This window comes from Nerophis lumbriciformis, linkage group LG33, assembly GCF_033978685.3.
Source record: "Nerophis lumbriciformis linkage group LG33, RoL_Nlum_v2.1, whole genome shotgun sequence".
NCBI classification, from domain to species: Eukaryota; Metazoa; Chordata; class Actinopteri; order Syngnathiformes; family Syngnathidae; genus Nerophis; species Nerophis lumbriciformis.
Genome location: NC_084580.2, coordinates 23103808 through 23118045, shown reverse-complemented (window position 1 = coordinate 23118045; position 14238 = coordinate 23103808). Strand labels below are relative to the sequence as shown.

At 40.0% G+C, this 14238-nt stretch overlaps 3 protein-coding genes across 5 annotated transcripts in view; 1 reads left to right on the top strand and 2 right to left on the bottom strand.

Annotated features, from left to right (window-relative positions):
- Nucleotides 1–14238, bottom strand: part of LOC133575695 (uncharacterized) — a 196419-nt gene that overhangs the window by 33013 nt on the left and 149168 nt on the right. The gene's annotated exons all lie outside the window — the stretch shown is intronic.
- The window catches only part of LOC133575751 (uncharacterized), a 381675-nt gene that overhangs the window by 226530 nt on the left and 140907 nt on the right, over nucleotides 1–14238 (top strand). The gene's annotated exons all lie outside the window — the stretch shown is intronic.
- LOC133575759 (uncharacterized) overlaps nucleotides 1–14238 on the bottom strand; it is a 70028-nt gene that overhangs the window by 9965 nt on the left and 45825 nt on the right. The window contains exon 2 of one of the 3 annotated variants that reach the window (XM_061928581.1): nucleotides 4225–5675. The exons of the other annotated variants lie outside the window; for them this stretch is intronic. Coding sequence (XP_061784565.1) covers nucleotides 4612–5675 — 1064 coding nt within the window. The 3' untranslated portion in view covers nucleotides 4225–4611. Of the gene's footprint in view, nucleotides 1–4224; nucleotides 5676–14238 lie in introns of those variants that run through there. 3 annotated transcript variants of the gene reach the window in all.

The window sequence follows — 14238 nt, the reverse complement described above, 5'->3', positions numbered from 1 at the left end:
ATTCCACGTCACTTCCGTCACCTTGTTTTGCCACAGTTACTTACCAAATTCCCTGGAGAAAGAAATAGGTGAGGGACTAAGCTTTTTATTGTATTTCTATTTTGTATATATATATATATATATATATATATATATATATATACAAAATAGAAATACAATAAAAAGCTCAGTCCCTCACCTATATATATATATATATATACAAAATAGAAATACAATAAAAAGCTTAGTCCCTCACCTATTTCTTTCTCCAGGGAAACTATATATATATATATATATATATATATATATATATATATATATATATATATATATATATATATATATATATATATATATATATATATATATATATATATATATATATATATATATATATATATATATATATATATATATGGCTTCACGGTGGCAGAGGGGTTAGTGCATCTGCCTCACAATACGAAGGTCCTGAGTAGTCTTGGGTTCAATCCCGGGCTCGGGATCTTTCTGTGTGGAGTTTGCATGTTCTCCCCGTGACTGCGTGGGTTCCCTCCGGGTACTCCGGCTTCCTCCCACCTCCAAAGACATGCACCTGGGGATAGGTTGATTGGCAACACTAAATTGGCCCTAGTGTGTGGATGTGAGTGTGAATGTTGTCTGTCTATCTGTGTTGGCCCTGCGATGAGGTGGCGACTTGTCCAGGGTGTACCCCGCCTTCCGCCCGATTGTAGCTGAGATAGGCTCCAGCGCCCCCCGCGACCCCAAAAGGGAATAAGCGGTAGAAAATGGATGGATGGATATATATATACAAAATAGAAATACAATAAAAAGCTCAGTCCCTCACCTATTTCTTTCTCCAGGGAAACTATATGTATATATATATATATATATATATATATATATATATATATATATATATATATATATATATATCCATCCATCCATCCATCCATCCATCTATATATATATATATATATATATATATATATCCATCCATCCATCCATCCATCCATCCATCTATATATATATATATATATATATACAAAATAAAAATAAAAATACAATAAAAAGCTCAGTCACTCACCTATTTCTTTCTCCAGGGAAACTATATATATATATATATATATATATATATATATATATGTATATACAAAATAAAAATACAATAAAAAGCTCAGTCACTCAACTATTTCTTTCTCCAGGGAAACTATATGTATATATATATATATATATACATATATATATGTATATACAAAATAAAAATACAATAAAAAGCTCAGTCACTCACCTATTTCTTTCTCCAGGGAAACTATATATATATATATATATATATATATATATATATATATATATATATGTATATACAAAATAAAAATACAATAAAAAGCTCAGTCACTCAACTATTTCTTTCTCCAGGGAAACTATATGTATATATATATATATACATATATATATGTATATACAAAATACAAATACAATAAAAAGCTCAGTCACTTACCTATTTCTTTCTCCAGGGAAACTACATGTTGAAACAAGAAACTGGAAATTGTGATGTATCATGTTGTGTGCTTGCAATTTGTCGCTGATGCACTTATTGAGTGATAAAAGTATTATAATATTTCAAGATTTCATTAAGTATAACCTGCAAATAGATGAAAAATAATTTTTTTAAATTATAAAGACTTTCATTCAAAATATTCTAAATACAGCATATCATCTTTTTCAGAGGTGGATGGACACAATATTACAGTTTTAAAACTCTGAAATGAGACAATTCTTTACTATTTCTTATTTGCTGTAGTTTCTCTGGAACAAAACAAACAAACAAAAAATACTCATCACTTGAAAGTTTCCATTCTTTCAAAGGCAAAGGAGTTAATAATAATAATAATAAAAAAAAAAAACCTGAATTGATCACTTAAAATAATTTCAGGATGTTGTTTTGCAATTAAAGACAAAACTTGTTCTTTCTGTGATATGGAAACAAAATAAACAGTTTTATGAATGCATGCAAAGTAAATCTCTGTGGGATGATGTACAATATTGGCTTTTGCCTGACACTCCAAACTTGTTTTCTGAAATTGATAATGTATTGGGGATGTTAAAAAAGAAAATTAAACGTACAAAATGTTTAAAACACAAAAATTGATTTTTTTATTTTATCCACAAATGTAAGTTTGCAAAAACAAAACCATCCTTCCACAAACAATTCAGTCATTTTCTCTCACTTTTATATTGCATAAAGGTCTGGGGACATACATATAAAACAATCACAACACAATCATCATATTACAAACCCCGTTTCCATATGAGTTGGGAAATTGTGTTAGATGTAAATATAAACGGAATACAATGATTTGCAAATCCTTTTCAACCCATATTCAGTTGAATATGCTACAAAGACAACATATTTGATGTTCAAACTCATAAACTTTATTTTTTTTTTGCAAATAATAATTAACTTAGAATTTCATGGCTGCAACACGTGCCAAAGTAGTTGGGAAAGGGCATGTTCACCACTGTGTTACATGGCCTTTCCTTTTAACAACACTCAGTAAACGTTGGGAACTGAGGAGACACATTTTTGAAGCTTCTCAGGTGGAATTCTTTCCCATTCTTGCTTGATGTACAGCTTAAGTTGTTCAACAGTCCGGGGGTCTCCGTTGTGCTATTTTAGGCTTCATAATGCGCCACACATTTTCAATGGGAGACAGGTCTGGACTACAGGCAGGCCAGTCTAGTACCCGCACTCTTTTACTATGAAGCCACGTTGATGTAACACGTGGCTTGGCATTGTCTTGCTGAAATAAGCAGGGGCGTCCATGGTAACGTTGCTTGGATGGCAACATATGTTGCTCCAAAACCTGTATGTACCTTTCAGCATTAATGGCGCCTTCACAGATGTGTAAGTTACCCATGTCTTGGGCACTAATTCAACCCCATACAATCCGGATGGTTCTTTTCCTCTTTGGTCCGGAGGACACGACGTCCACAGTTTCCAAAAATAATTTGAAATGTGGACTCGTCAGACCACAGAACACTTTTCAACTTTGTATCAGTCCATCTTAGATGAGCTCAGGCCCAGCGAAGCCGACGGCGTTTCTGGGTGTTGTTGATAAACGGTTTTCGCCTTGCATAGGAGAGTTTTAACTTGCACTTACAGATGTAGCGACCAACTGTAGTTACTGACAGTGGGTTTCTGAAGTGTTCCTGAGCCCATGTGGTGATATCCTTTACACACTGATGTCGCTTGTTGATGCAGTACAGCCTGAGGGATCGAAGGTCACAGGCTTAGCTGCTTACGTGCAGTGATTTCTCCAGATTCTCTGAACCCTATGATGATATTACGGACCGTAGATGGTGAAATCCCTAAATTCCTTGCAATAGCTGGTTGAGAAAGGTTTTTCTTAAACTGTTCAACAATTTGCTCACGCATTTGTTGACAAAGTGGTGACCCTCGTCCCATCCTTGTTTGTGAATGACTGAGCATTTCACGGAATCTACTTTTATACCCAATCATGGCACCCACCTGTTCCCAATTTGCCTGTTCACCTGTGGGATGTTCCAAATAAGTGTTTGATGAGCATTCCTCAACTTTATCAGTATTTATTGCCACCTTTCCCAACTTCTTTGTCACGTGTTGCTGGCATCAAGTTATAAAGTTAATGATTATTTGCAAAAAAATATATATATATATATATGAGTTTGAACATCAAATATGTTGTCTTTGTAGCATATTCAACTGAATATGGGTTGAAAATGATTTGCAAATCATTGTATTCCGTTTATATTTACATCTAACACAATTCCCCAAATCATTTGGAAACGGGGTTTATACAAAAGAGAGTAATAAAGATAATTAATAAAATGGATTATAGACTCAACAAATAATTCATAAAGTCACACATTTTAAAATTGTATAAAAGACAACTGTTCAAATGATGTATAAAGTAAATAATAATATGCTTCCTGAAGTGGTCCAGAAGATGTTTCAGATGTGAACCAGTACATATGTACATCATATAAAGGTGCTAATCTATGGGATCATTAACAATTAGAAATAAAAATATGTAACACTTCAATATTACAAATACCTATAAAACACTATTTTGAATAAGTCTGATTTTGTATGATGAATGTATATACACATAAAATGTTTATTGTATGTAAAATATGTCTTGTAGTGTTTACTCTCACCTTTTCAGTCAAATTGTTGTTAAATGTTGCATATTAAGCATGTACTTGACTGAAAAAAGCACCGACATAAAATATCTAATCTATAAATGTAGAAGCATACTAAAATAATGTTACACAAACAACAATGTTACACATGCAGAGACACATTTTAAAAGGAAATTGTAGAGTATGAAATGTATATACACTAAATGTTAATTGAATGTATCACATGTTTTGGATTTACTGACCTTTTTAGTAAAAAAAAAAATTGTAGTAGTTTATGTACACAATGTTGCATATTAATGCATGTAATCGACTGAAAAAAAAACTGTGTATAAATATAAATGCATGTTACAGCATTGTTACACAAACAACAATGTCAGACATGTTATATGTGCTGATGTTGTTAGAAAGTCCAAATTAAAGTCTTGACAGTTTATTTCAAATCCTGCAGTTTCATTTTATGCTGCTTTTCTCACCAGCACACTTGTGTTTCTTACACTGGTACTTATAAGAGAATCTTTCACCACACACACTGCAACTCAACACTTTCTCTCCTGTGTGTCTTCTCATGTGTACTTTCAAAGATTGATTATGCATAAAACCTTTACCACAGATTGAACAGGAAAAACGTTTTTCCCCAGTGTGTGTTGTCATGTGTACTTTCAAATAATGACTTTGATTAAAACTTTTACCACAGATTGAACAGGAAAAAGGTTTTTCGTCAGCGTGCGTTCTCGTGTGTACTTTCAAATTGTTACTAAGTGTAAAACCTTTACCACAGGTTGAACAGGAAAAAGGTTTTTCACCAGTGTGTGTTCTCATGTGTGCTTTCAAATTGTTACTAAGTGTAAAACCTTTACCACAGGTTGAACAGGAAAAAGGTTTTTCACCAGTGTGTGATGTCACGTGTACTTTCAAACTCTGACTTCGTGTAAAACCTCTACTACATATTGAACAGATAAAAGGTTTTTCTCCGGTGTGTCTTCTCATGTGTCTATTCAGATCACTATGGTATTTAAAGGTTTTGTCACAGTGAGAACATTTGAGGTGAGTGTTGTCAGTGTGACATGTCTTATCATCTTTAGAGTCTTCATCATCAGTGTCAGGAGAGTGTGACGTTGTGTCCTCACTATCTGATAGTGGAGCTAAGAGCTTGTCTGCTTGTGATCCTCCACAGTGGTCTCCATCAGCTTCTGTTGTCATGTGTTGTGTTGAGCTGCTGCTCTTCTCCTCACTTTCACCTTTGACCTCATCATCTTCACTCTTCACAGGGACACCAGTCACTGGGAACTCCTCCAACCATTTAGGCTGACTGATGCTGTGTTCCTCCTCTTCATCTTTAATGTGGGGGGTCAGTGAGTCTTCCTCTTCCTTTTTACAGGGCAGGGTCTGTGTCAAAGAGGAAAAGGAGACACCAGAGGGTCTGTGGCGCCCGGTCTTCCTCTTTGATGGATCCTCCTTCACCATCCAGAAGCTACACTCCTGTTTTGCAGGCAGAAGTTGTTCTTCACAGACGTCTGCAGGACACAAAATGACAAACATGCTTGAGAAATGTCCAGATTCAGTCAGTAAGTTCACATGTATTTAAAATAACAAGTTATTATATGAATTGGCCTGAAAACAAACACAATGCTCTTTACAACATTATTCACAGGAAAATAAGACCACTTATATGGCCTAAAATCTAAATTGCAATACATTCCCTGCTGCCTGAGTGCAGCTGGGATAGGCTCCAAAGCCCCATGTGATTTTCAATGTCAGTTACCGTATTTTCCGCACTATAAGGCGCACCGGATTATTAGCCGCACCTTCAATGAATGGCATATTTCATAACTTTGTCCACCAATAAGCCGCCCCGGACTATAAGCCGCGCCTACGCTGCGCTAAAGGGAATGTCAAAAAAACAGTCAGATAGGTCAGTCAAACTTTAATAATATATTAAAAACCAGCGTTCTAACAACTCTGTCCCAAAATGTACGCAAATGTGCAATCATAAACATAGTAAAATTCAAAATAGTGCAGAGCAATAGCAACATAATGTTGCTCGAACGTTAATGTCACAACACACAAAATAAACATAACGCTCACTTTCTGAAGTTATTCTTCATTCATAAATCCCTCGAATTTTTCTCCTTCGGTGTCCGAATTGAAAAGTTGGGCGAATGTCGTCCGGCGCTGCCTCCCTGTCTTAGTGAAGGTGTGTTCGCCTTCGGTCATCCATTGTTCCCACGCAGTTAGCAGTCTAGCTTCGAATGCCCTGTTGACACCAATATCTAGCAGCTGGAGGTCTTTTGTCAATCCACCCGGAATGACGGCGAGTATTGAATTAAGCGCGTAAGCGTGTCTCTCAATGTGCTGTTATGAGCTAGCAAATATAACAACTACACTACCCAGCATGCAACGATAGTGACGAGCATGCGCGGTAGCCCTGAGAAGCGTTGTTGTATGCTGGCAGTTAGAATGTGGTTATGAGCACGCTGTGAGTAAACGTTGAGAACTCAGTTAACACGCCTCGTCTGCATTATTTATAATTAGACAGACAACACACTTAATAGGAGCCATTTTGGGGTCTTTACATAAACACACAAATGGAAATGAAACGTCACATATCCCAGCATGCACCGCGTGCTTCTTCTTCTTCCGGGGCGGGTGGTTGCTTACAGTAGAAGAAGAAGCGCTTCCTGTTCTATGGGGGCGGGTGCTTACCTTGGCGGTTGCTTGCGTAGAAGAAGAAGCGCTTCCTGTTCTACCGGGAAAAAAGATGGCGGCTGTTTACCGAAGTTGCGAGATCGAAACTTTATGAAAATGAATCGTAATATTAATCCATATATAAAGCGCACCGGGTTAAAAGCCGCACTGTCAGCTTTTGAGTAAATTTGTGGTTTTTAGGTGCGGCTAATGGTGCGGAAAATACGGTACTGATGTATAAACTTGGAGAAAAGATGAGGTTGTTTACAGTGTAAATGTGTATTCTGTATTGTTGTCTCTGCTATGACGCCATCTTGTGGTCGAGTTCACTCACTGCGAGTGCTGTGGGTTGAAAGTGTATTTCCTTTTGCCTCGTGCCTTGAACCACAAGTATGGTTTCGTCATTTATCTCGCCAAGCAACGTTTGTAAGTGTAACCGGGGATTTCCACTGGATGTGGAACGGCGGCGCCACGGCGACAGACTCGTTCCGTTTTTTGTTTTCAAGCCAATGTGTCAGTTTCCACCGCCTGGCTTCTATATTTAGTGGATCGACACAACAAGGCGGTTCAATTGAGCTAAAATCTGCTCGTGTGGGACAGGAAGTCATGCATAAACACAAAATAAATGTTCCAGTTTACTTTCAAAGTAGAATATTATTTTAAGGCGGATGGTATTCTACACGGCTTCACGGTGGCAGAGGGGTTAGTGCATCTGCCTCACAATACGAAGGTCCTGAGTAGTCATGGGTTCAATCCCGGGCTCGGGATCTTTCTGTGTGGAGTTTGCATGTTCTCCCCGTGACTGCGTGGGTTCCCTCCGGGTACTCCGGCTTCCTCCCACTTCCAAAGACATGCACCTGGGGATAAGTTGATTGGCAACACTAAATTGGCCCTAGTGTGTGAATGTGAGTGTGAATGTTGTCTGTCTATCTGTGTTGGCCCTGCGATGAGGTGGCGACTTGTCCAGGGTGTACCCCGCCTTCCGCCCGATTGTAGCTGAGATAGGCTCCAGCGCCCCCCGCGACCCCAAAGGGAATAAGCGGTAGAAAATGGATGGATGGATGGTATTCTACACTTTAAAAAGTCCTAATGGACATGAAGTCAACTTGTCAAAAGGTTTCAGACCTAATTTCACCTCCTTGACACAAATGGACGAAAACATGCTGATTCTAAAAGGCCCAAAATTAAAGAATCATATAACAGGCATATCCCAGGCAGTTATATAGGGGCCTGTACTACAGCGTTGTATTAAAATGACTATTTCCATCTCCAACATGAAAGTGAGTGTCGCCAACACTACTGCACACAGGAAAACGTGTGGAGGAGAATTGCAAGTAGCCGAAACAAAGATTGTGAATGACTGACAAGAGGCTCACTTTGTTCATGTAAGTGTACTGTGGAATTATCACTCTCAGGTGCTGCGAGTGATGCACAGAGTGAGACCTCTTAGTCCAGTTTAAAATCCACAGACCAAGAAGGAAACACACGGACATAGCAATGTATTGATGGCGGCAAGAATTAAGTTATAAGGTTAATTTTCATTCATATCAGCCTCAACCTACGATTGTGTGAATATTTTAATGCCTCTGGACATCGTATTTAAAGGTGTTTAATACCATTTAAGGCCTTAATTTAAGCAAAGTCCATTTAATGACTTTTAATGCTTTTTAAAGGCCTACTGAAATGCGATTTTCTTATTTAAACGGGGATAGCCGGTCCATTCTATGTGTCATACTTGATCATTTCGCGATATTGCCATATTTTTGCTGAAAGGATTTAGTAGAGAACATCGACGATAAAGTTCGCAACTTTTGGTCGCTGATAAAAAAAGCCTTGCCTGTACCGGAAGTAGCAGACGAGTAGCGTGACGTCACAGGTTGTGGAGCTCCTCACATCCGCACATTGTTTACAATCATGGCCACCAGCAGCGAGAGCGATTCGGACCGAGAAAGCGACAATTTCCCCATTAATTTGAGCGAGGATGAAAGATTTGTGGATGAGGAAAGTGAGAGTGAAGGACTAGAGGGCAGTGGGAGCGATTCAGATAGGGAAGATGCTGTGAGAGGCGGATGGGACCTGATATTCAGCTGGGAATGACTAAAACAGTAAATAAACACAAGACATATATATACTCTATTAGCCACAACACAACCAGGCTTATATTTAATGTGCCACAAATTAATCCCGCATAACAAACACCTCCCCCCTCCCGTCCATATAACCCGCCAATACAACTCAAACACCTGCACAACACACTCAATCCCACAGCCCAAAGTACCGTTCACCTCCCCAAAGTTCATACAGCACATATATTTCCCCAAAGTTACGTACGTGACATGCACATAGCGGCACGCACGTACGGGCAAGCGATCAAATGCTTGGAAGCCGCAGCTGCATGCGTACTCACGGTACCGCGTCTGCGCATCCAACTCAAAGTCCTCCTGGTAAGAGTCTCTGTTGTCCCAGTTCTCCACAGGCCAATGGTAAAGCTTGACTGTCATCGTTCGGGAATGTAAACAATGAAACACCGGCTGTGGTTGTGTTGCTGCAGCCGGCCGCAATACACCGCTTCCCACCTACAGCTTTCTTCTTTGCTGTCTCCATTGTTCATTGAACAAATTGCAAAAGATTCACCAACACAGATGTCCAGAATACTGTGGAATTTTGCGATGAAAACAGACGACTTAATAGCTGGCCACCATGCTGTCCCAAAATGTCCGCTACAATCCGTGACGTCACGTGCTGACGTCACCATACCGAGACGTTTTCAGCAGGATATTTCGCGCGAAATTTAAAATTGCACTTTAGTAAGCTAACCCGGCCGTATTGGGTTAAGATTTCATCATTGATATATAAACTATCAGACTGCGTGGTCGGTAGTAGTGGCTTTCAGTAGGCTTTTAATGACCAGCGGAAACCCTGTTAAAGCTCTTAAATTTAAACAAATGTGGACTGATCGATACAAACATCGACAGTAACAATACCAAGTATAATATCAGTATAAGATCGATACAGTGGTTTGACCGCTATGTTGTATTATATATATTTTGTTGAGTTTGTTGTTTACAAACTCGGTAAAAAAGGAAGACTTTAAGGGCATAAACAAATGATTTAATTCAGAGCCATATTTAAATATTCAATTGATATTCTAACACCACCATCCTGTGTTTTTGTCTGATTATGATTGCGAACAAAAATTGACACATTCAATTATCATGAACAATTTCAATATCAATATCCACATTGGTATGACCGATACTGCCCCTGTAACTACTTGGAAGTGGATCGATACCTACATTTGTAGTATCAGCCAAAACTAAAGTATCAAACGACAAAACAAGTGCTTATTACATTTTAACAAAACAGAAGAATAAGTGATTATTACATTTTAACAGAAATGTAGATAAAAACACGTTACATTAGAAAGTTCCTAAATAAAAAATATTGTTAATGGAATTTTTGAGACATTTCTAGGATGTATTTACGATTTTTAAGAGATTTTGATAGAATTTAATACATTCTGAGGCCAGCGTGGCTCGGTTGGTAGAGCGGCCGTGCCAGCAACTTGACGGTTCTAGGTTTGATCCGAGTCACTGCCGTTTTGTCCTTGAGCAAGGTACTTTACACACCTGCTACCAGTGCCATCCAAACACCTCCATTAAGGTTTTATGTACATGCAGTAGGTATATATTGGTAGGTTGGTAATGCATGGCATCCTGCCAGCTGCTATACTGACAGTTATTTTAGTACCTGTCATTAAGACAAGGCTGGTAAGGTAGGGACTATGGACAATTATCAACCTATCGCCCGAGCCAGCATGCTATCTAAAGTGCTGGAAAGTGTGATCATATACAGAGTTGGGGATCTTATTTGCACCGCAGACAACCAGTTTGGCTTTAAGAGCAAGTACAGCACCGACTTGTGTGTTTATGCTTTAAAAGAAGCAGTAGAAAAATACAGAGTGCAGAGCCCTACAATGTTGGTAGGGTTTATTGACGCATCTAAGGCATTTGACAGAGTCAACCATCTCAAACTCTTCACCAATCTGAAGCATAGGGGTGTTCCTGAGTATATTCTGGCATATTGGTAATGCAGGTAAAATGGGGGGAGTAGTTTATCCTCTCCCTTTAGAGTTAGCAATGGAGTACGGCAGAGTGTCAAGGCAGTGGGAGAATGCAGAACAGGATGCATCATGGGGAACACCTTAAAGGGGAACATTATCACAGTTTCAGAAGGGTTAAAACCATTAAAAATCAGTTCCCAGTGGCTTATTTTATTTTTCGAAGTTTTTTTCAAAATGTTACCCATCACGCAATATCCCTAAAAAAAGCTTCAAAGTGCCTGATTTTAACCATCGTTATATACACCCGTCCATTTTCCTGTGACGTCACATAGTGATGCCAATACAAACAAACATGGCGGATAGAACAGCAAGGTATAGCGACATTAGCTCGGATTCAGACTCGGATTTCAGCGGCTTAAGCGAAATTGAAGAAGAAACTGAAGCTATTGAGCCATATCGGTTTGAACCGTATGCAAGCGAAAACGACGAAAACGACACGACAGCCAGCGACACGGGAGAAAGCGAGGACGAATTCGGCGATCGCCTTCTAACCAACGATTGGTATGTGTTTGTTTTTAAGTGTTGTAATGTTTTTAAGCTAAATTGTTGGTAAACACAGTTTATGTATAATAATTTACGTAAAACCGCGAGTAATGAATACAGTTTTCATCAATTAATATATTCTGTAGACATACCCTCATCCGCGCTCTTTTCCTGAAAGCTTATCTGTCCAGTTTTGGAGTTGATGTCAGCAGGCCAGGGAAGCTAGGGTCGATATTCTTCTCTTGATCACCTTCGGTGGCATAAGGGGCGTTGTGAGCCAAGACATCCAGGGGGTTTAGCTCGCTCGTCTGCGGGAACAAACTGCCGCCATTGCTTGCCGTGCTACCGAGGTCCTTTGTCCCTGAATAGCTCACACACTACGGCAGATTCAATGGGGGTCTGGCGGCAGATTTCTTTGACTTTATCGTTGGAAATGCATCTGCTTTGAGTGTCGCAGGATATCCACACATTCTTGCCATCTCTGTCGTAGCATAGCTTTCGTCGGTAAAGTGTGCGGAACAAACGACTGACCATTTTCGTCGGCTTTCCCCACACCCTCGTACTTTGAACAACATTCGTCCAATTTTTTGCCACTTTCGCATCTTTGGGCCACTGGTGCAACTTGAATCCGTCCCTGTTCGTGTTGTTACACCCTCCGACAACACACCGATGAGGCATGATGTCTCCAAGGTACGGAAAACAGTCGAAAAAACGGAAAATAACAGAGCTGATTTGACTCGGTGTTTGAGAAAATGGCGGATTGCTTCCCGATGTGACGTCACCTTGTGACGTCATCGCTCCGAGAGCGAATAATAGAAAGGCGTTTAATTCGCCAAAATTAACCCACTTAGAGTTTGGAAATCGGTTAAAAAAATATATGGTCTTTCTTCTGCAACATCAAAGTATATATTGACGCTTACATAGGTCTGGTGATAATGTTCCCCTTTAATCTACCACTTTATGTACGCTGATGATTTGGCCATTATATCTCCCAGTAGTGCAGGGTTCCACCAGCTCAGACTATGGAGTCAAGTTTGACAAAGAGTTTGGTAATATATGTAGGACCATGGAGGATCAACATCTTATCATCATCAATGACAAGATGGAGGATGATGCTGACATGATTAGACTGCTGTATGTCCAAGCCAATATGCTGGTGAGAAAATGTCATTACTGCTCTGATGAAGCGAAGGTGTACTTGTTTAGAGCTTACTGCACCCCTATGTACCGTATTTTCCGCACTATTAGCCGCACCTAAAAACCACAAATTTACTCAAAAGCTGACAGTGCGGCTTTTAACCCGGTGCGCTTTATATATGGATAAATATTAAGATTCATTTTCATAAAGTTTCGGTCTCGCAACTTCGGTAAACAGCCGCCATCTTTTTTCCCGGTAGAACAGGAAGCGCTTCTTCTTCTACGCAAGCAACCGCCAAGGTAAGCACCCGCCCCCATAGAACAGGAAGCGCTTCTTCTTCTACTGTAAGCAACCACCCGCCCGCGGATATCACCGTACGTTTCATTTCCTTTGTGTGTTTACATCTGTAAAGACCACAAAATGGCTCCTACAAAGCGACAAGGATCCGGTTCATGAAAAGACGCAATCTCTCCATCCGCACACGGATTACTACCGTATTTCACAGCAACTGATATTCCTGTGAACCGCACTGTGGAACGGGAGCACGTACGGTGAATATTCGCACCACAGGGAATGAGAAGTCATCCTTCACTGTGGTTCTAGCTTGCCATGCTAACTTCCACCCATGGTGATATTCAAAAGGAAGACCTTGCCAAAAGAGACCTTTCCAGCCGGCGTCATCATAAAAGCTAACTCGAAGGGATGGATGAAGAAAAGATGAGCGAGTGGTTAAGGTAAGTTTAAGTTTACGCGAAGAGGCCGGGTGGCTTTTTTCACGCAGCTCTGTCCATGTTGATATACGTATGTTTGTGATTGCACATTTGCGTACATTTTGGGAGTGAACAGAGTTGTTAGAACGCTGGTTTTTAATATATTATTAAAGTTTGACTGACCTATCTGACTGTTTTTTTGACATTCCTTTAGCGCAGTTAGATGCGGCTTACAACACCGGGCGGCTTATAGGTGGACAAAGTTTTGAAATATGCCGTTCATTGAAGGCGCGGCTTTTAACCCAGGGCGCCTTATGGTGCGGAAAATACGGTACACAACACCCCTCTGGGTGAGGTTCAAGAAAGAGAGCTTGCACAAACTCCAGGTTGAATATAATGACTGTCTCAGAATCCTGCTCAGAAAGGCCAGGGGTAGTAGTGCCAGCAAGCTTTTTTGTGATTTAGGGATAAACACCTTCCACGCCACCCTGAGAAAACTGATGTTTAAGTTTATATGTAGACTGCAGGGGCCCGAGAATGGTTTTATTATACAGATAACCAATCCTAGGTGTAGTTCTGTTAGGTACCTATCCCATATATGGAAAGACTGGTATCTGTGCCTCACAATACAAAGGTCCTGGGCTCGGTCCTGGTCTCGGGATATTTCTGTGTGGAGTTTGCATGTTCTCCCTGTAAGTGCGTGGGTTCTCTCCGGGTACTCCGGCTTCCTCCCATCTCCAAAAACATGCACCTGGGGATGGGTTGATTGGCAACACTAAATGGGCCCTAGTGTGTGAATGTGAGTCCGTCTATATGTGTTGGCCCTGTGATGAGGTGGCGACTTGTCCAGGGTGTACACCGCCTTCCACCCGAATGGAGTTGAGATAAGCTCCAGCACCCCTCGCGACCCCGAAAGGGACAAGCGGTAGGAAATGGAT